At 40.9% G+C, this 21,806-nt stretch overlaps 1 protein-coding gene across 1 annotated transcript; it reads left to right on the top strand.

Moving 5' to 3' along the window:
• Positions 1–16,799: 16,799 nt before the first annotated feature.
• LOC130077771 (zinc finger MYM-type protein 1-like) lies at positions 16,800–18,796 on the top strand. Its single transcript, XM_056243104.1, has 3 exons — positions 16,800–17,471; positions 17,558–17,648; positions 18,104–18,796. Exons 1-3 carry the CDS (start codon positions 16,867–16,869, stop codon positions 18,629–18,631), a joined length of 1,224 nt encoding a protein of 407 aa, XP_056099079.1. The 5' UTR covers positions 16,800–16,866; the 3' UTR covers positions 18,632–18,796.
• The last annotated feature ends 3,010 nt before the right edge of the window (positions 18,797–21,806 follow it).

Here is a 21,806-nt window from a genome sequence, read left to right as displayed (position 1 = left end):
ATTTGTCCTTTTAGACCACAGCATTTCATGTGCTGTGAAAACATACCAGCATTGTGCCAGTGGCAGCTGTTTCCCAGCTGACTTGTGTATCTGTGTGGGTGTGCATGGTGAAAAACTTTTATATATTTTTTTTAGTTTTTATTTTATTTGTTAAACAAATAGGCTATCTACAAAGTCTTATTTCTGTTATTAATATTTTTTTTAAATAACTTGCCAGCTTCCATTTGTAATTTCTGCCGGGTGGCACTTTTGATCGTAGTGATCTGGCTCCACCTTGTGGCTCAAGACACACTTAACTTTTTTGTTCTGTGGTTTGATCAATGGGTCCGAATCTACACATGAGGAAACATGAGTTTATAAAGAGTTTGTGGATAAAGTTTGGGTTATGGTTTGGCGAAAATGTTCCTATTCATGACTGTAAGGAAAGAGTCATGTATTGGCCATCCCAGGACCGTTCTATGCACCCAACACGTCTGTGGTGATTTTTTAAATGATACCAGTAAAGACGTTGGTTATTAATTAAACCCAAATATATGGGCCAAATAGCTCAGGTCTTGGACAGAACCGGTAAGGACAGGTAAGAGTTATGTGGAGAAATGCAGTTGTTGCGTCGGGTTGCGGCTGTCTTTCCGACCACGCCCCCTAGGCAACCATTTGTTATCAAGATCTAGTTATGGGGAGCGTATATAAAGGCGGGAGGTAAGGTAAGCGGGTGTTGCGTCATACTCAGCTGACCGCATTTCCGGATCCCCGATGTTTTGCACGAGGGGTACGTATTGGCGTTTTCCAAGCTTGGTCGTTGTTATAGACGTTAATAGTAACTATAATAGTTGGTTCGCTTATTGTAGACCCTTCGTGAAGCTGGTATTTGTTTGGGCATTGGCTGCACCCATACATGATGGATCTCCATTCGTTGCCGTGGTGTTCTCTGTATCGGAGAATTGCGGGGCTAATTGTGTACTGGGTGCAGGGACGTGCGGTCAGGGTAGGCAGTGCCTCACCAAAGGAAATGCTGACATTACATTTATTAATCCCAAGAGCTTTATTAATTCACCACATTATTAATTGCATTTATTTTATTCCAAATATTAATTTTTGTAACAAAAAAAATCAGGAATACTCATATAATACTCCTTTTGCCATAGTTTGCTCCTAAAAACCATTGTTTCATGCAGGAAATTCAAGGCCATGGTCATTGAGGCAGAGGTTCGCAGTGCCTCTTTGGTCCATAGAACGTAGTTTACGGAGATTTGCGCATGCGCAGTCAGTTCTCATGCTGTTTTGAATTATCAACATAGGGGATTATCACGCTTCCGGGTTTCATGGGCGGGATTTGTCAACTTTGTGCATGTCCACTTCCGACGCAGTTCAACAATGGCTGAAACGAAGGCTAGATGTCACTGCTCTGTTCCACTTTGTAAATCTAACCAACAACGCTAACCCTACTTAAGTTCTCATGGTATCCCGACTGAATTGAGTATAAGGAAGAAGTGGATTAAAGCGGTTCGCCGGGATTAAGGTCCAAACTTTAAAATAAAACAAGGTAGCACGTTTGTTTGTAGCCGGCACTTTAGTGAATCAGACTAATTTACCAGTGATGCCGTATGAATAAACTTAGTGTAGTCCGTCATCAGTTCGCCAGAGTGATCGGTGATTCAACGGAAGTGGCAGTGCAAAAAAGATCACTGAATGCGGAAGTACTACGTATCAGCGTGAAAATCCCCTATTGAGGCAGAGACCGAGACTGCTTCATATCACGTGATCCACTCGCTCTCACTCAATCCACGATTCTAACTTTGCTCTGTATGCAGGCAGCGATGTGATGATGCCTGATATTAACTTGGGTTGCTAAATTACCTGAATGAATATACAGTGGCTTAACTTTGTTTTAAAAAATGGGTGGGACAGGTGTATGTGTGTGCGCGTATGTGTGTATAAATGAATGAATCACGTGAATAAATATATAGATCTGTGAGTCCTTTAATGGTCCAGTGGTAGAACTTTTGCCGAGCATGTCAGAGGTTCGGGGTTCTAATCCGCACTTGTATAGGTTTTTTTTTTTTCTCATCAAAACCAAATATGTTCATCAGTGGTTGTATTATATTAAGCAGGGACACGTTTGTGTACATTTTTGTTTTGTGATTTCACCGGAACGAACAAAAAGTCTCCGCGCGTGCATGTGAAGACTGCGTGAGCCACGAGATACACTGTAACCGCGCCACCGATCGCAGCGGCAAATTACGCCCCTGTGAATATGCCACATTGATAGGTCACAGCCTACCCATGACAAGACTTCACCGTACGTTACTGACTGGGTGCCTCTTTGGCCGACTGCTGCTGTCTACATGTGATCCAAAATGGTCTGGCTGTTGGATAGATGATGTGATCCACACCAGTTGGTATGTGCAATCCACTCCTGTCCATTTGGCCTTCAAAGGCATGCTACTTTTAATGTTAATGTTTGTGTTTTAGGTGTTTAAACCACTCTGTGAGCGTGATATTTCTGTGGCTTCTGGCTTTGTATGACTTCTAGCCTGGTCTACAGCATGGCTTGCAGCTCCAACACTGCTGTTTTGGTTTGATTTTTTTTTTCATGTGTTTTGTATTTATTAATTTAGTTTTGTAGTTCATAGTTTTACTTTGCATTCAATAAGTCAATAAATTCAATAATTTCTTGATCTTGGTTTGTTGTGACCAGTCTGTTACTTGTATTTGGAAGAAAAGTGTTTTTCTTTTTGTATTGGTCTATTTTGTGTCATGTTGAATGTGTTATTTTCCTAATCTTGTTTTGTCTTTTGCTCCTTGTTGTTGGAGCTGGGGTCTGAAGGAGGCGGGCTGGCTGTTTCCGGGTGGCAATAGCTTCCTTCTCACCAAAGTGGTGTGGATTTGCAGTGAGTTAAAGTGGTGTGTAAGTGTGGTTCGGTGCACGTGTGTATATCTTTTCTTACAGGCATTAATGAAGCCCGGCATCTAGCCTGCCTCCCAATTGATAAGCCCCAGCTCGTGTTTTTTTTGTTATTATTTTGTATTTGATCAATTCATTTCACAGTGCTAGTGGCTTATTGTGGCTGATCATTTTTATGATTGCTCTATGGAATGCAACATTTTGACAAATCAACTGTCTAATAAAGATTTATATTTTTTATACCTAGTATCCACGTCTTCTAGTAAAAGAATCGACCCTATGGGCCTTCTGGTCTTTCCCGGGTAGTAAATCCCAGGTGCCGTAGTCGTTGCTTTTGGAATCAGTAGAATAATTGGGTACAAAATTTCTCTAACCCGTCATAACATCTCCTTTGCCACAGTTAGTTAGTAAGGCTAGTTATAGCATTCAAACATTTACAGATAATATGAATGAAGCATTATTTTTCTCATTTTCTTTACTACAGCAATTTGCAAGGGAAGAGGAGACCATAGAAAATAAGACAAACATCGTGTATACACGATGTTGTTTACACGATACATCGTGTAAACAATAGCATCCTAACACTTATGTTAGGATGCTATTAGTGGACTTCAGCTCAGCTTTTAACTCAGTTCTCCCAGACAAGCTGGTGCTGAAGCTCCACAACCTGGGACTATCAGTTTCACTGTGTTCCTGGATCAGGGATTTTCTCACGAATCGTCCACAGTTGGTGAGGATAGGGAACTTTACATCTTCCACTCTGATCCTGAACACTGGAACACCGCAGGGCTGTGTGCTCAGCCCGGCCCTCTTCAGCCTTTTTACTCATGACTGTCTTGCTATTCATTCCACAAACACGCTCGTGAAGTTTGCGGACGACACCACCGTGTTGGGTCTCATATCTGACAATGATGAGACTAAATACAGAGAGGAGATCCAGCACCTGATATATTGGTGTTCAACTAATAATCTTATTTTGAACACCAACAAGACCAAGGAGGTCATAGTGGACTTCAGAAGGTCCAGGAAGACAAAGCACGCTCCTCTTTGTATACGGGGGGACGCAGTTGAGCGTGTGGATAGTATTAAGTTCCTGGGCGTCCATATTTCATCTGACCTGTCCTGGTCGGTTAATACATCATACCTGATGAAGAAGGCGCAACAACGTATTTTCTTCCTCAGGAAGTTAAAACGTACTGGACTCTGCTCTCAGCTGCTTAAGAACTTCTACAGTGCTACAATAGAAAGCATACATTGTTTAAATGCAACGGTGCGGTATGGCAGCTGCACCGCAAAGGAAAGGAAGGACTTGGCACGGGTGGTGAGAACTGCTCAGAGGATCATGGGCTGCCATCTACCAGACCTAGACACAATATATGCTGACCGAATCAGGAAGAGGGCTAGCCGCATCGTGGCGGATCCCATCCACCCGGGAAATGGACTGTTTGTACCACTTCCTTCGGGAAGGCGGTACAGAAGCATCAAGACCACTACAACCAGACTTAAAAACAGTTTTTTTCCCAGAGCTGTGAAAGCTATCACCCCCCTCCATCCCCTCGCAGTCATACACACATGCAACTTCTCTATATAGCCACACACTCACTCGCTCACATGCACACCTATTTCTACTGATGCAAAATACAAGAAAACAGAGCTCTGATTGCTCTGCACTGCTGCACTACGCTACACTATGTTTTGATTTTTGATTTTAATACTCTAGTACAGGGATTCCTGTACGCGAGCTGCCACCAGGGGGTGCGCAAGAGGAAAAATGTAATGGCGGTGTTTTGTAAGTGGGATTTTTCCATACAATAAAATAAAAACCATGAACAGTAAACATTTCCTTTGTAATCGCTTTTATTTTAAATAAAAAAACTATAATTTATTCGTTTTTGATAGAAACGTTGAAAACAGCTGCTGTCTTCTACGCACTGCTCTGCACTGCAGCCGCTAACGTGACAGATGTGCTTTCGCGCGTTGGCTGCTGACATATATCACAACCATTGAGTGTTTTCAACCACATAATGTTTATTTTAGGTTTCAGACATTTAAATACACATAAGTACTAGCAAAACAATGATTTTGATTTTGATGATTTCTATGGAAGCGGCAATATTAATCCTTTTCATTATAATAAGACGACACGTTTTATTCATATCAGATACACATTGTGTACGTAGCTTCACATTTTACCCTATTCTTCTCCCAGTTCACCGGCCTCTTACTTTCATGTATTTCGTGAGAAGTGGAGGAATTGACGTCACGTGTTGTAAATCCAACAGATCCGATTCTCTGAACTGTGGCACAAACTAACGATCGTTATGAAGGTGTTTGAACAATAAAACACATCCACTTGCACATATTTGACAATGGGAATATCAGTGTTTCATGCTATAGCTAAAACATTTGTGAATATTTTTGATAAAAAAGGAAAAATGACATAAAAGCAGATCATCATTCATTCAGCGCTGTGTTGTGGTTGCGCTGTGTCACGTGACAAGGAATGACGCATCACCATGGAAACATTAAAGTGACAAGTTCTAAATAACGGTCGCCTTGAAAAACTCACACTGGGGGGTCAGTTAGAATATTTTAAACTTACGTGTAAAAGGGTTAAAAGTGGAAGCTTGTGTGTAGCTTTGTTGCATTATATTGAAACTTTGTTGATGTTGTTATTGTCATGCGTGTTCTGGTTATTAGCGCATGATTAAACATGAGTCTTTATAGGGCGATAAAACAAAGCTTTGTTGCATTTTTTTTTTGAAGTGGGAATTGGGGCTGCGCCAACCCGGTTGGGACATAGAAGGGGGTGCGCAGGAAAAAAAGTTTGGGAACCGCTGCTCTAGTATATAGAGTATCAACTAGAGTATCTAATATATAGAGTATCAACTTTAACACTCTGCTGCTATCGAATATATTTAGTGTTCGGTCTTTTCTTGAGGTATTTTATTTCTATTTTATGTTTCTATTTAAAAAGTTATGCTTATAATTGATTGTGTTATATAATTACTTGTGTTAGAGAATTGCTTGTGTTTATATAACTGTTGTGTTACTTTTCTTAAAGCCGAGAGTCTCATACAAAATTTCGTTATGTGCGAGCATAATGACAATAAAGATTCTTCTTCTTCTTCTTCTTCTTCTTTGTTTGTTTTTAAATGTTGTTGTTACTTTGATTAAGTATACTCTGTTTGGTTCTCTCATATAATCTTCACAAGATATTTGTTTAGATGGGAGACATTTTTTTTGTGGTTTTAATGCATTTATGTAAAATAAATTATTATGGAAATATGTGGTTAACTCATTTGTCAGACACTTTTATTTGTATTGCATTCAAGCTATTCTTTATCAGTTCATGCATTTTTAGAGACTAATGCCGACTAAGGCACCATCGAAAGCATCCTAACAAACTGCATCACAGAACCAGCAGACTCGAAAACACAAACACACAATGTAAAAAAAATAATGTATAACTGTGGAACATTACAGATTCATACTTTATACTTTTCCTGTCCTGTTGTATCTGAATAATTGAATCAATGCTCCTGCTGTCACAATTATGTTCTTGTTAGTCCCTGATTAGGTAACCTTCATCCACCTGTGTCTAGTTAGTTCCCTTGTTTAGGCAAGGCAAGTTTATTTATATAGCACATTTCATACACAATGGTAATTCAAAGTGCTTTACATAGAAGAAATTTAAAAAAAAAATCTAAAGAAATAACAATAATTAAAACAGTTTAGAATAAAGAAATTAAAATAATCAAAAGAAATAAGAATAATTAAAACAGTTTAGAATAAAAAAAATATATATATATACACTCACCTAAAGGATTATTAGGAACACCATACTAATACTGTGTTTGACCCCCTTTCGCCTTCAGAACTGCCTTAATTCTACGTGGCATTGATTCAACAAGGTGCTGAAAGCATTCTTTAGAAATGTTGGCCCATATTGATAGGATAGCATCTTGCAGTTGATGGAGATTTGTGGGATGCACATCCAGGGCACGAAGCTCCCGTTCCACCACATCCCAAAGATGCTCTATTGGGTTGAGATCTGGTGACTGTGGGGGCCATTTTAGGACAGTGAACTCATGTTCAAGAAACCAATTTGAAATGATTCGAGCTTTGTGACATGGTGCATTATCCTGCTGGAAGTAGCCATCAGAGGATGGGTACATGGTGGCCATAAAGGGATGGACATGATCAGAAACAATGCTCAGGTAGGCCGTGGCATTTAAACGATGCCCAATTGGCACTAAGGGGCCTAAAGTGTGCCAAGAAAACATCCCCCACACCATTACACCACCACCACCAGCCTGCACAGTGGTAACAAGGCATGATGGATCCATGTTCTCATTCTGTTAACGCCAAATTCTGACTCTACCATCTGAATGTCTCAACAGAAATCGAGACTCATCAGACCAGGCAACATTTTTCCAGTCTTCAACTGTCCAATTTTGGTGAGCTCTTGCAAATTGTAGCCTCTTTTTCCTATTTGTAGTGGAGAAGAGTGGTACCCGGTGGGGTCTTCTGCTGTTGTAGCCCATCCGCCTCAAGGTTGTGCGTGTTGTGGCTTCACAAATGCTTTGCTGCATACCTCGGTTGTAACGAGTGGTTATTTCAGTCAAAGTTGCTCTTCTATCAGCTTGAATCAGTCGGCCCATTCTCCTCTGACCTCTAGCATCAACAAGGCATTTTCGCCCACAGGACTGCCGCATACTGGATGTTTTTCCCTTTTCACACCATTCTTTGTAAACCCTAGAAATGGTTGTGCATGAAAATCCCAGTAACTGAGCAGATTGTGAAATACTCAGACCGGCCCGTCTAGCACCAACAACCATGCCACGCTCAAAATTGCTTAAATCACCTTTCTTTCCCATTCTGACATTCAGTTTGGAGTTCAGGAGATTGTCTTGACCAGGACCACACCCCTAAATGCATTGAAGCAACTGCCATGTGATTGGCTGATTAGATAATTGCATTAATGAGAAATTGAACAGGTGTTCCTAATAATCCTTTAGGTGAGTGTATATAATACAGTACAAACAGTCAGACGAACAGTGGCACAGTGCTCATTCAGTAAATGCATAGCGTAAGTTTACATCTATGCATTTGGCAGACGCTTTTATCCAAAGTGACTTACATTGCATTTCAACACATTTACATTCGTATCAGTTCTTGCTTTCCCTGGGAATTGAACCCATGGCTTTGTCGTTGCAAGCACCAACGGTCTACTGTTTGAGCTATAGGACAGCCTGTGTTTATATACTCCCGTTCAGTCTCTTGACGGTTATTGTTCGTGTCTCTGTTAAACGCGCTGTTGCGTCCTATTCACCTGCTTATGTACATTAAAACTTTGTTATCGTTTGGAATCAAGCCAAATGCAGTTTATTCAAATGATCCTAAACAACTGCAAGGCATACTTAACGTAAGCAGACAACTCACCAAACAGTGGATACAGGTAACAATACTTGACAAAGATACATGGCAAACAAGAGGGCTTAAATACACACAAGGACTAATCACTAAACAAGACACAACTGTGAACATGATAGACAATTAACCAATGACAACATGACACAAAAGAATAGGGAAGCACATGACAAGACAGGAAACATGACTGACATCAAACATGAACCAAAACAAGACGTGACACCTGGGCAGCATCCGAAACCGCATACTTCCCTACTAAATAGTAAGGGGAAAAGCAGTAGGCGAGCAAATAAGTATGTCCGCATCCTTAGTATCCATAAAAAAGTAGGCGAGATATACCTGGGTGACGTACTAATTCTTGGGAGATTAGGATGTGCGTATACTTATTATGCGTTTGAATAAGCCTACTTACTTACTATATAGTAGGAGAAAACAGTACGTGAAAGAAGTAGTACGTTCGAAACATCAGTATTCATAAAAGAGTATTCACTCGCCTACTCTTTTATGAATATTGATGTTTCGAACGTACTGCTTCTTTCACATACTGTTTTCTCCTACTATATAGTAGGTGAGTAAGCATATTCAAACGCACTATTTGTATACGCAGGTCTGAATCTCGCAAGAATTAGTACGTCACCCAGGTAATTCTTGCCAACTCTTTTATGAATACTAAGGATTTGTACATACTTTTTCGCTCGCCTACTGCTTTTCCCCTACTATATAGTAGCGAAATATGTGGTTTCGAACACAGCCCATGACTCCTCGGGGTGTGGTTTGGTTAACTGGTCAGGAGTCAATCCAGTATCAAGGTTCCGAACTCTTGGGCAGATATGGGTGGCATGGGTTGTAGATGAATTAAGGATGGTTAGGTGAAAGGTTTTGTGGTTGCTTGAAAAAAGAAAACAGGCTCTTGGGAGTACGATGCCTGGCCAGGATTACCGAACCATGACTCTTCGGGGTGTGGTGATGTTCGCTGGTCAGGAGTAAATCCAGTCGAAGATTTTGTACTCCTGAGTAGGGATCGGATTAGGGATTGTCAGTGATAAAGGCAGGTTGACCTGTAGGAATGGGTCCAAGAAGGATAAGAAAGAACAAAGAGAAGGGTCTCTTGGGAGTACGATGCCTGGCCAGGATTACCGAACCATGACTCTTCGGGGTGTGGTGAGGTTCGCTGGTCAGGAGTAAATCCAGTCGAGATCTTGTACTCTTGGATAGTGATGATATTGGTGGATAGAACCAATTCGAAAAACTGGGAAATTGTTTTTTTTGGGGTGGGCTTGGTCAGGATTTCCGACTTGCAAGATGGGATCTGAGTGAGTCGGGTACAGCCAGAAGCTTGATTCTGAAAATGAGAAACCAATTAATATCAGGACTAAAGTTAGTGAAAACAGTAGACATAGTACTAGTTATTAGAGCCTAAATGTGTTACTAAAAGAGTTTTTTTTTTATTTTTATTTTTTTTATAGATTGCAAAAATGGATAGAGATGATTGTTTTAGGAGCATGGTCAGGCTCATACACAAATATATCTAAATCACTCACCACCTTTCCAATTTACGTGAGATGTAGGAGGAACCAGGGGTCAAGGTCCCTGCAGAAGGTAGCCAGGTGGTAGTGCCAGCAGGGCTTCACAGGAGTGGCTCTGTGAAAGTTTGGGTATTTTAAAGCAACATTATACTTCAATCCAGGAGGAAGTCCTGGCCCAGTTTAAGTGGATGGATTTGCAGGAAGAGGAGAGGGCTCTGGAAGTAGGAGTTAGGTGGGCCCGCAGGAATTAAAAAAATATCCGTGAGTACCATAAGTGTTGCTATGGGAGAGATCAGACAACTGTGGGTTGATGAGGGTTCAGCCGTGACGAGGCCCCTTAACCCTCCGATGGTGGCACGATTGGTAAAGCCAGCGAGCAGCACCTCACAGATGGGGCGCAAGGGGGTAAGACAACTAGAAGGGGCCCTGCAAGAACAGGAACAAGAGGACCAAGACTCAGGGGCAGCTGGGACTCAGCCTCAAGGGAAGAATGGGGAGGATTCACTCACCAAAGAGAAAGAAGGAAGGGGACAGGGACAGAGAGAACCTGTGACACAGGTCATAGAGATCACGGATGGGTCTGAAGAGGATGATGTGATCTGGGTCACAATGGATGAGGTGGCTGGTAGTAGTGGATCACGAGTAACACAGAAGGAGGATGTAGGAAGGAAGAGGAAAACGATGGAAGAGGAGGAGAAGGAAGAGTCACAGGAGGAAAAGAAAGAGCCAGAGGGGGAGGAAGAGGAAACAAGGGATTGGGACCTGACACATTGGACTCGAAGTACGGGCTGGGCAATGTGGAAACATTGGTTGGCTCGTTTAAACTGATGGGGGAGAGGCACCTGGTCAGCCAGAGTTTGGGGACTGTGGTGAACCTCTGCCAAACAAAAGACCCATAAATTTGAGTTGTCAGTTTTACAGAGGGCGTTATGCTTTGTCCCTAGAGGCACGGGGATGGGAGGGGATACTTGGAATAGGTTGGAAGAGGCTGGACTTACGGAGTATCACAGGTGGCTGAAATTGGCGGCCTTTATAGCTCTTTTTATTTGTATTTGTACACTGCTCAAAAAATAAATGGAACACTAAAATAACACATCCTAGATCTGCATGAATGATATAATCCTATTAAATACTTTTTTCTTTACATAGTTGAATGTGCTGACAACAAAATCACACAAAAATTATCAATGGAAATCAAATTTATCAACCTATGGAGGTCTGGATTTGGAGTCACACTCAAAATTAAAGTGGAAAACCACACTACAGGCTGATCCAACTTTGATGTAATGTCCTTAAAACAAGTCAAAATGAGGCTCAGTAGTGTGTGTGGCCTCCACGTGCCTGTATGACCTCCCTACAACGCCTGGGCATGCTCCTGATGAGGTGGTGGATGGTCTCCTGAGGGATCTCCTCTCAGACCTGGACTCCACGGCGTCTCCAGACTCTGTCACGTCTGTCACATGTGCTCAGTGTGAACCTGCTTTCATCTGTGAAGAGCACAGGGCGCCAGTGCCGAATTTGCCAATCTTGGTGTTCTCTGGGGCAAATGCCAAACGTCCTGCACGGTGTTGGGCTGTAAGCACAACCCCCACCTGTGGACGTCGGGCCCTCATATCACCCTCATGGAGTCTGTTTCTGACCGTTAGAGCAGACACATGCACATTTTTGGCCTGCTGGAGGTCATTTTGCAGGGCTCTGGCAGTGCTCCTCCTGCACCTCCTTGCACAAAGGCGGAGGCAGTGGTCATGCTGCTGGGTTGTTGCCCTCCTATGGCCTCCTCCACATCTCCTGATGTACTGGCCTGTCTCCTGGTAGCGCCTCCATGCTCTGGACACTACGCTGACAGACACTAGTGATGTTACATATGACACTGAAGCTTCGATGTGCGTATCGCGAAAGCGAAGCAATTTCTATTGAAGCCCCGTATCGGGGTGTGTATTGGTTTCCCAGAGGTCACGTGATCGATGACAAACGAAGCCTCACTTTCTGTCCAATCACGTGCGCGTTTCGCTTTGGGTGTCAGAAGGCTCGAAGGTCCTTGTTGGCTCAGTCTGGTTGATGGGTTTGTGAGGAGAGTGCTGTACTTTGAAAGTTAATCAATACATTACATTTAAATAACCAAAACTACTTATTATTTTTTTGTTGTTGTTGTGTCTTTTTGTTTTTGTAAGATCGTTGCACTTTTGGTGTTTTTTTAGGTAATTTGGTGTTTGGTGAAGGGTTTGTATTTACAGCAATGGCAACAGCCAAAAACAGGAAGACTTCCCCTAACTGGGAATATTTTTTGCTTATAGCTTCCAATGTATGAATGCATTTCTAAAAAAGAAAGAAAGAAAGAAATATTTATTTATTTATTTATTATCATTTCAATTTTTATCATTCTATTGTATAATTGTTGACCGTTGATGTGACTTATATTCAGTCAATGTACATGTACAGTCACTCCTAACAAAAAAAATTTATCCTCCTCACACTTCTGAGGTGGAAACCTTTGTCTTCTGTTGGAAAGTGCTGTAGACCAGCACAAACACAGCTCAAATGCCACTTCTGATGTGATCGTAGAAGTGGATAAATACCTTACAGAGACAAACATACAAAGAGCTGAAGATCCACTTGAATACTGGAGAATGCAGAAACATGTCTACCCCCATCTATATACATTGGCATTACAGAATAATTAACATCTTAATCACCTTTTTGTAATTCCTACAGTTACATACACTGTAAAAAATGGCTGTGAAATCTACAGTTATTTACTGTAGATTTCACAGTAACATTACTGTAAACGATTTTTACAGTAGAATATTGTAAAGTTTACAGTAAGACCTTAAAAATCACAGTAGTCCAGGCATTACAGTGGAAATCACAGTAGTCAAAGCATTACTGTAAAAAATCACAATACAGCCACTATAGTACTGTAAATAGTAAAGTAAACTACTGTAATTTTCCCTTTATCATATCTTTCTTTGTAACCCTTTCACATGGACAGCCCTAGATTATTGTTGTTCAGAATTCATTACCGGAATGTGATATAAATACTCGATGGTGAGCTTTACGTAACATTTTAATATTGATAAATTACAATGTGTTGTAACTTGTAATCTGATGCACCTGCTGCAGGAGCTTTCTATTCCATAAAATATAAATATATTTTGTAAAGAATTTAACTATCTTTTGTTTGTTTGTTTTTGTGACTGTAAATGGGTGTTAACAGGGCATAAACATATTTGATAATCCTTATCTTAAACTTCTCCAAAGTCTCCCCTAACAATATAGGCTTCATAAATGCATCATTTTTTGAGATATCATCCTCTGATTTGAAATGAAGCATGACCATTGGTTATAAGTTGCAATAGTATATTCACATACTTATTTATATTCATATTAACATATTCATATTTTTATACATTTAATAAATATATTCTTAATGTTGGTTGTTTTTATCTTTTAGCTTAACGTTAAATATCTCAATATTAATAACATCTGATTAATTATGAGTTTTGAATTTGAGCCAAAACTCTCAAGCTTTCTAAGTATGTTTTGTTTAATGTACCTATTCAGAATGACTTATGAGCAGAAACCTTTTTATTGTGTGTAGGTTATGTCATGTGCATTACTTTCCAAAATTGGGGCTGCCTGGTTAACTCATAAATACGTAACATGGGATTTTTATTTGACAAAAATCAGTGTTATATATATTTTTTTCTTCGGAAGCAGGAGAGATAAACGTGCAATTTCCAGAGCTGTTTCTAAGCTGCAGGGCGAAATCAAAGCGCCGTCAGAGTGGGCGGGGTTTAGGCAGTCTAGAAAGCTAGAGTCTGTTGGAAAAAAGCGCGAAAGAAGCAGCATTTGAATTTCTGTTTCGTCGTCAGTGACAGAAAACTTCAGTTAATAGTCAAATTTACGTTTCTTTACACGCGGCTTTGTCTTTGTGTTGATTTATTTTACCTTTGCTTGAGAGGAATTCAGCGAAAACGTTTCCGTGAGTGCTCCGACGGATAAAAGTTAACGTTACGTTTTAACAGCCTTTAACGTTAAGCTCCGTTAATAAGTCTAGTATTATTCAAATGTACGTTTCTTTATACACGGCTTTGTCTTGTGGTTGTAACGTTATTTATTTTGTTTTCGTCTTTGTGTTGATATCTTTCACTTTTTGCCTGAGAGGAATTCAGCGAAAACGTTTCCGTGAGAGCTACGACGGAGACGTTTTCACAGCCTTTAAACGTTAATGCTAAAGGCTACTAGTATTAGTTAAGTCAAGTCAAGTCAAGTCACCTTTATTTATATAGCGCTTTTTACAATACAGATTGTATCAAAGCGCTTCACAGTGATAACATGAAAACAATATAACAAAAACAATATAACAATATAACAAAGTTTGTTTCTAAAAGAAATTGCGTCAACGTCCACCTTAAGTAAGGCAGATCAATAATATTATTGAATATTAAATGTTAAATGTCCCCAACTAAGCAAGCCAAAATCCAAGGCAACAGTGGCAAGGAACCAAAACTCCATCAGGTGACAGAATGGAGAAAAAAACCTTGGGAGAAACCAGACTCAGTCGGGGGGCCAGTTCTCCTCTGGCCAACGGAAGAACAGTGCATGATTCGGGCAGCATTACAAGTCAGATTGGATCGGAACATTTAGAGTATTTTTTGGAAGTCCAAGTATGCACGCCGGTCTTAAGACGAGTTGTTGAGGATCAGTGCCGTCCACCATAGAGAGTCCATATCGCCCGTGTTGAGTCGTCACTTCATAGGCTTTGTGATTGGAGCATCTGAAGTCTCCGTGAGAGGCTGGATACAAACTGGAGCTGACGAACGCCATTTTCTCGGGACTCGCGTCCCGAGATAACAGCAGAAAAGCAAAGGGAAAATAATTAGTGTAGCTGCTGTTCATAATGATGATTTCCATAACACAGGCGTAAAAGACAAAACATGAAGACAGTGACTCTTGCGTCCCAAAATCACCCCCCTCCGTCCCCCACTCAACTCAGCCCAGCTTACTGACCTCTACGTCCCTCCTGCTGCTGAGACCTAACCACAATCTCACAATCTCTCCGCAACCCAACCATACGCGCCAACCCGTTGACTAAGGCTGTCGAGCCCCACTGGTGCGTGAATAGGCAGTTTCAGTGGACAACGGTTCCGTATGGCATACTACCTACCGCAACACAATATCTGCCCAACCACCCGTCATTCACGCAATATACACAGGAACGTAATGACTGCAAATACTATGCAACCTATACAGATAACCTACAGTCTCTTCAAGTTTTATAGTATTAAATGCATTTGATCTGATTCAGCAGTATAATAAAAGGTAAGCATTATGTAAATGCTTGGCTAAAAAGATGCGTCTTTAATCTAGTTTTAAACTGGGACAGCGAGTCAGAGCCTCGAACAATATCAGGAAGGCTATTCCAGAGTTTAGGAGCTAAATGTGAGAACGCCCTCCCTCCTTTAGTGGACTTAGATATCCTAGGAATGACTAGAAGCCTCGAATTTAGTGATCTTAAAGAACGCGATGGATTGTAGGGCGATAGAAGGTCCATTAAATACACAGGAGCTAAACCATTTAGGGCTTTATAGGTCAGTAATAGTACTTTGTAATTGATACGGAACTTGATAGGTAACAGGGACGGCTGGTCTATTATGGGCGCTGGGGCGCCGCCCCTCCTACCAAGTTTAACAAAAAATAAAATTAAAAAAAAGTTTAAGTTTGACAAAAAACATGACTTTCTTCTGTACAGGTGTACGTGTTTTATACACCAAGGACGGGGGGGGGGGGGTATTTTTGTCTGTCAGCTTCATCGTGTGCCGCATAACATCATAAATGTGTAGTTTTATGCTCGGGGCGCCGAGAAAGGGCGCCCTCGCTATCTAACCAATGGAGCTCTGATACGCTATTAAAACGTCACTAAATATGATCAATTCAACCAATCAGTGACGCGCAGTAATAATTCTCCGATGGGCGCTTTGCCTCTGCGCCCATCGGAGAATAACATGGAGTTTTACTCTACTTGGTGTGGTCACGTGGCAGTGAGATTCGGCGGGCGGAGCCAGCCAGTCAGTCTTTCTTGACAAGTTGACAATGGCGGCGCCGGCGGCACGAGAGAAAGAGACCGTGCAATCTCTTCTTCAAACTCCGTTTGAAAGACGACCACTGGCTGAAAAAATAAAAATAAAATAAATGGGACCGGACCAGCCACAAATTAACATCAGACAGCAGGTGAAAGACAAGGAAGCGTCTTATACTAGAGGCTTTTCGCGGACATGGTACACTAGGAAGCCGTGGCTAACCGGCTGCGGAGTAGCTAACTCGCTGTTTTGCTTCCCTTGTTTGCTTTTTAAAACTGCAGCGACCGATCGAGCCTGGTGTGAAAACGGTGTTCAGGATATGAAACATTTTTCGGAAAAAATAAAAAAACACGAACACACAAAGATTCATATTGACAGCTGCCTGAAATTTGCGTTGCTGGGGAAGGCTAACATTGCTACTCAGTTGGATGATGGCCATCGTCTTTGTATAAGAAGGCACAATGAGGAAGTGGACAAGAATCGATATATTCTTTCTAAACTGATTGACTGTGTAAAATTTTGTGGTGCCTTTGAATTGGCTTTGCGTGGCCACGACGAGACTGAAGCCTCTGAGAACCCAGGCATTTTTAGGGGCCTTGTTAACTTCGCCTCGTCATTGGACGCTGCTCTGAAGGAGCACCTGGAGGGAGCTACTGTGTTCAGAGGTACGTCCAAAACGATTCAGAATGAGCTGCTGGACTGTATGCTGACTGTTGTTAAGGAGTACATTCACGAGGAGGTGACTGCGGCGGATTATATTGCCATTCAAGCCGATGAAACATGTGACGTGTCTGTCCAGTGCCAACTTGCCCTTGTACTTCGCTACATCGATCGCTACAATGTCATTCAAGAGCGCTTTTTTGAGTTCATACCGATTGAAAACGCGAATGCTGAAAACATCGCTCAAGCACTTTTGGAAAGGATGAGTGCATTGATCCCACCCAAAGACAAGACAAAATTAATAGCTCAAGCTTATGACGGAGCGAGCGTTATGCGGGGTGCCACTGGAGGAGTTCAGCGTAAAGTGATGGATGTGTATGAAAACGCACACTACGTACATTGTTACGCACATCAGCTCAATCTGGTAATGCAGCAAGCCACCTCAAAGATACCCAAGGTCTCCACATTTTTTTCGGAGCTAGGTGGATTTTGTGCATTTTTTTCAAGGTCGCCCAAACGGACCAGCGTGCTTGATGATGTTGTTGGCAGCAGACTTCCGAGAGCGTGTGCAACAAGGTGGAACTTTCACAGTCGCTCAGTGAACACTGTATATGAGCACAGGGATGATCTTCTGAAGTGTTTTAAGACCATTCAGGACTCTGGGAACTTTGATGCTGTGACTGTGAGAGAAGCAGGAGGGTTTGTGAGGATGCTGGAGGATGGTACATTTTGCTTTTTTCTCCAACTATTTCACAAAATCATGCCACACGTCGACATGCTCTTTCAGCAGCTTCAGAAACGAAACATTGACCCCATCTTCATCAAAGCTGCCATCTGTAATTTTGCCGACAGCATTAGAAACATCAGGTAAATGTGAAAAATGTGAAAAATCATAGAAATAACATGAATGCAGAATAATGTAGTATTAAGCAATTGTTTTATGTTTAAACAAGGTCTTCCATATTCACTGTGCAAGAGGAGATTCCAGCTGCCAAGCGACAGAGGACACTGGGGCCCGCAGAACAACATCGGATTGCTATTGAGGTACAGCTTATTTCACTTTCATAGGCCTCCTCTTGTGCTCTAGTCTACAGTAGTGCTTCACAAACTGCTGCACGGTTACTGGTGCCACTCAAAGGTCCTCTGTTGTTCTATAGTTTTAATTTTGTGTTATGTTTGGAGCAGTTACTAATGTTTTGCCAAATCAAATTCACTTTATCCGTTAGGGACTTCATTTGCTGAGAAAGTGCCACTACAGATAAAAACATAGCACATGTACTGTACATTACAATAATTTTATTTTGGATTTCCTCTTAATCTCAATTCACCAATGATTTAGTTCTATTGTAGATCCTTGATTAGTTTTGGTTTAGACAACAGTATTTCATACTTGATTTTTGCATATCCACATTTACAACTATATTCAAAGTATTGTGACATAATATAATAAAGTTATATGTAAAGCAATTAATATGTTATTTATTTTCTATGTTTTACAGGTGTGTGATACCATCTGGGCTCAGACAAAGGAGCGCTTTGCGTTCACTGGGCACCTTGTGAGTTCAACACTGCTGCAGGGAGAGCTGTTCTCACAGCATGCTAAAACCTTTCCAAGTGCTGCATTGAATGCCACTGTGGAGGCCTATCCGATGCTGAACAAGGCTAGACTGAAGACAGAACTATCCTTGGTCTATGAAAACCCGGAGTTTGAAAAGTGTAGTGGTGCAGTGCCTCTGTATCAGTTTTTTATGGAGAACAACCTTCAGTGCACATTTTCAGAAACTGTTAATCTTCTGAAAATCCTTATCACTACTCCAATGACATCAGCAGAATCTGAAAGATGCTTCTCCACTCTAAAAAGAATCAAAACGTTCCTAAGGAGCACAATGTCTCAAGAAAGACTGAATGCCCTTGCCATGCTTTCTATGGAGAAAAAGATTGTGAAAGACATGCCCAACTTCAACAACAAAGTTATTGATAGGTTTGCAACCCAGAAAGAAAGGAGAGCCAAATTTCTTTACAAGTGACAGTGCATAATCATCTCGGCTGCTTCTCACCATCAGGAACTCAGCATCTCGTCTGCTCCTACAGGGACATAACAGCATCTCCACTACTCCTTCAAGCACTCAGCATCTCCACTACTCCTTCAAGCACTCAGCATCTCCTCTGCTCCTCAAAGCACTCAGCATCTCCTCTGCTCCTCCAAGCACTCAGCATCTCCTCTGCTCCTCCAAGCACTCAGCATCTCCTCCTCCAAGCACTCAGCATCTCCTCTGCTCCTCCAAGCACTCATCATCTCCTCTGCTCCTCCAGGGGAGATGCTGTTGTGCTTGGAGGAGCAGAGGAGATGCTGTTGTGCTTGGAGGAGTAGTGGAGATGCTGTTGTGTCTCTGGAGGAGCAGAGGAGATGCTGAGTGCTTGGAGGAGCAGAGGAGATGTTGAGTGCTTGAAGGATTTTGATTTTATTTTTTGTGTGTGTCTGCCTTAGAGGTGGTTTGCTGAAGGATAAGATTCATGATTGACTCATGTGAACACTGGAGACAATGTATAGCATTTTTTATTGACTTGCTCCCCATTCCAATTAATGTACAGTCTTCTCCATCTAGTGGTTACTCCATATAATAACAGCGATTATTTAACTCTTTGTGTTTATTGAATATTGACTCTGTGCACTTACTGTAATTCATGCAAATTATAGCAATTAGTTCACCTTGTATGACTTGGTTTCCAAATGAATCTCAAATTGGCACGTCTTTGAAAGAACAATATTTGAAATCTACAAGGACGTTCTAAATTCATACTTTAATAATTACATTAGATGCTATTTGTTTTTGAGCCGTTACTTTGGTGTTAATGTAATAAATAAACGGCAGCAATTGTTTAATTGTTAAAATAAAAATTTTAAAACCACATTGCACCTCAGCCCCCCCTACTTTTTCCATCACCAGCCGCCACTGATAGGTAACCAGTGCAGAGATGATAGAATCGGTGTTATATGATCATATTTTCTTGACCTAGTAAGAACTCTAGCGGCTGCATTTTGCACTAACTGTAGCTTGTTTATTGAGGATGCAGGACAACCGGCTAATAAAGCCATACAGTAATCTAGTCTCGAGGTCATGAATGCATGAACTAACTTTTCTGCATCGGAAACAGATAGCATGTTACGTAATTTAGCAATGTTTCTAAGATGGAAAAAGGCCGTTCTTGTAACATACGAAATATGATTTTCGAAAGACAAGTTGTGGTCTAGTATAACTCCCAGGTCTTTTACCGTAGAGGATAAAGTAACAGGACATCCTTCTATATTAAAGTTGTATTGTAAGTGGTTTTGTGGATAGTTTTTTGGACCAACAAGTAATACCTCGGTTTTATCTGGATTTAGTAGCAGGAAATTATGCGTCATCCAGCATTTTATATCTTTAAGACACTCTGTCAATTTTGATGAGTTAGTGTTTTCATCTGGCCGTGATGAAATATATAATTGAGTGTCATCAGCATAACAGTGGAAATTAATTCCATGTTTTCTTATAATATTACCAAGTGGCAGCATATATATTGAGAATAGCAGAGGGCCTAACACCGATCCTTGCGGCACTCCATAGTCTACTGACGTTATCTTCGATTTTTCCCCATTTAAACAAACAAAATGGTAACGGTCTGATAAATACGATCTGAACCAGCTTAATGCCTGTCCCTGAACACCAGTGTAGTTTTGTAGTCGATCCAAGAGTATTTTATGATCGATAGTGTCAAACGCAGCACTAAGATCGAGTAGAACTAGTATTGAGATACAGCCTTGGTCAGAAGCTAAAAGTAAATCATTTGTAATTTTAACTAGCGCAGTTTCTGTGCTATGATGCGGTCTGAATCCTGACTGAAATTTTTCATATATCTCATTTTCTTGCATGAAAGAGCACAATTGAGCGGACACAGTCTTTTCTAGTATTTTAGACATGAATGGAAGATTTGAAATCGGTCTGTAATTTGCTAAGTTATTTGGATCTAATTGCGGTTTCTTAATGAGAGGTTTTATTACTGCCAGCTTGAATATTTTTGGAACATGACCTAAAGATAAAGACGAGTTAATAATATTAAGAAGAGGCTCTTCCACTACAGGTAACACTTCTTTCAGAAATTTAGTTGGTATTGGATCTAATAAACATGTTGTTGGTTTAGATGCAATGATAAGTTTATTTAGCTCTTCCTGTCCTACAGTTGTAAAGCGGTGTAGTTGTTCTTGAGGGGCGATAGTTGAGGCTGAATCATAAGACACCATAGAGGATTGTACATTTACAATTGTGTTTCGGATGCTTTCTATTTTCTCATTGAAGTAGTTCATAAAATCATTACAGCTATACTGTAACGGAATAATTTGCTCGGGTGATGTCTGTTTATTTGTTAGTCTAGCCACGGTGTTAAATAAAAACCTTGGATTATTTTGGTGATTTTCTATTAGTTTGCGGAGATGCTCAGCCCTGGCTGCTTTTAGAGCCTTTTTATAACGTGACATACTGTCTTTCCACGCGATTCTAAAGACCTCTAAATTAGTTTGTTTCCATTTACGCTCTAGGTTACGAGTTTCTCTCTTGATAGCATGCGTAGCACTGTTGTACCATGGTGCTTTAGTTTTCTCTCTAACCTTTTTTGATCTAATTGGTGCAACAATATCTAATGTACTAGAGAAAATGGTGCTCAAACTGCTAGTCATTTCCTCTAGTTCATCTGTTTGTTTGGGTTCACTGAGCAGCTGAGATAGATCAGGTAAGCTATTTGAGAATCTATCTATAGTGGTCGGAAGGATTGTTCTGCCTGGTCTATAACGTGGCGCAACATGACAAATTTCAGCAGTGCGTATTATACAAGTTACCATGTGATGATCGGTGAGATCGTCACTTTGCGGTATAATATCTATATCGGTTGGATTGGTTCCGTATGATATAATTAAATCTAGTGTATGATTTAGACGATGAGTGGGACCACTGACATTCTGCTTGACCCCAAAGGAGTTTAATAAATCTGTAAACGCAGTCCCTAACGCATCGTTTGTGTTATCTACGTGTATGTTAAAATCTCCAACAATTATTGCTTTATCGGCATTGACCAATAGATCTGAGAGAAAGTCTGCAAACTCTTTTAGGAAATCAGCATATGGTCCTGGAGGTCTATATACAGTAGCCAAGGCTAGAGATAATAGGGATT

Source organism: Rhinichthys klamathensis, unplaced genomic scaffold (assembly GCF_029890125.1).
Source record: "Rhinichthys klamathensis goyatoka isolate OS25496 unplaced genomic scaffold, OSU_Roscu_1.1 h1tg000778l_1, whole genome shotgun sequence".
Classification (NCBI taxonomy): Eukaryota; Metazoa; Chordata; class Actinopteri; order Cypriniformes; family Leuciscidae; genus Rhinichthys; species Rhinichthys klamathensis.
The sequence above is the reverse complement of the archived record's forward strand: the minus strand, read 5'-3'. Positions and strand labels throughout refer to the sequence as shown.

Coding starts and splice junctions, on each gene's coding strand:
- LOC130077771 (XM_056243104.1), top strand. CDS start 16,867: ATGAGTGCATTGATCCCACCCAAAGACAAGACAAAATTAATAGCTCAA. Junction 17,472..17,557: donor GACAGCATTAGAAACATCAG/GTAAATGTGAAA, acceptor TGTTTAAACAAG/GTCTTCCATATTCACTGTGC. Junction 17,649..18,103: donor AACATCGGATTGCTATTGAG/GTACAGCTTATT, acceptor TATGTTTTACAG/GTGTGTGATACCATCTGGGC.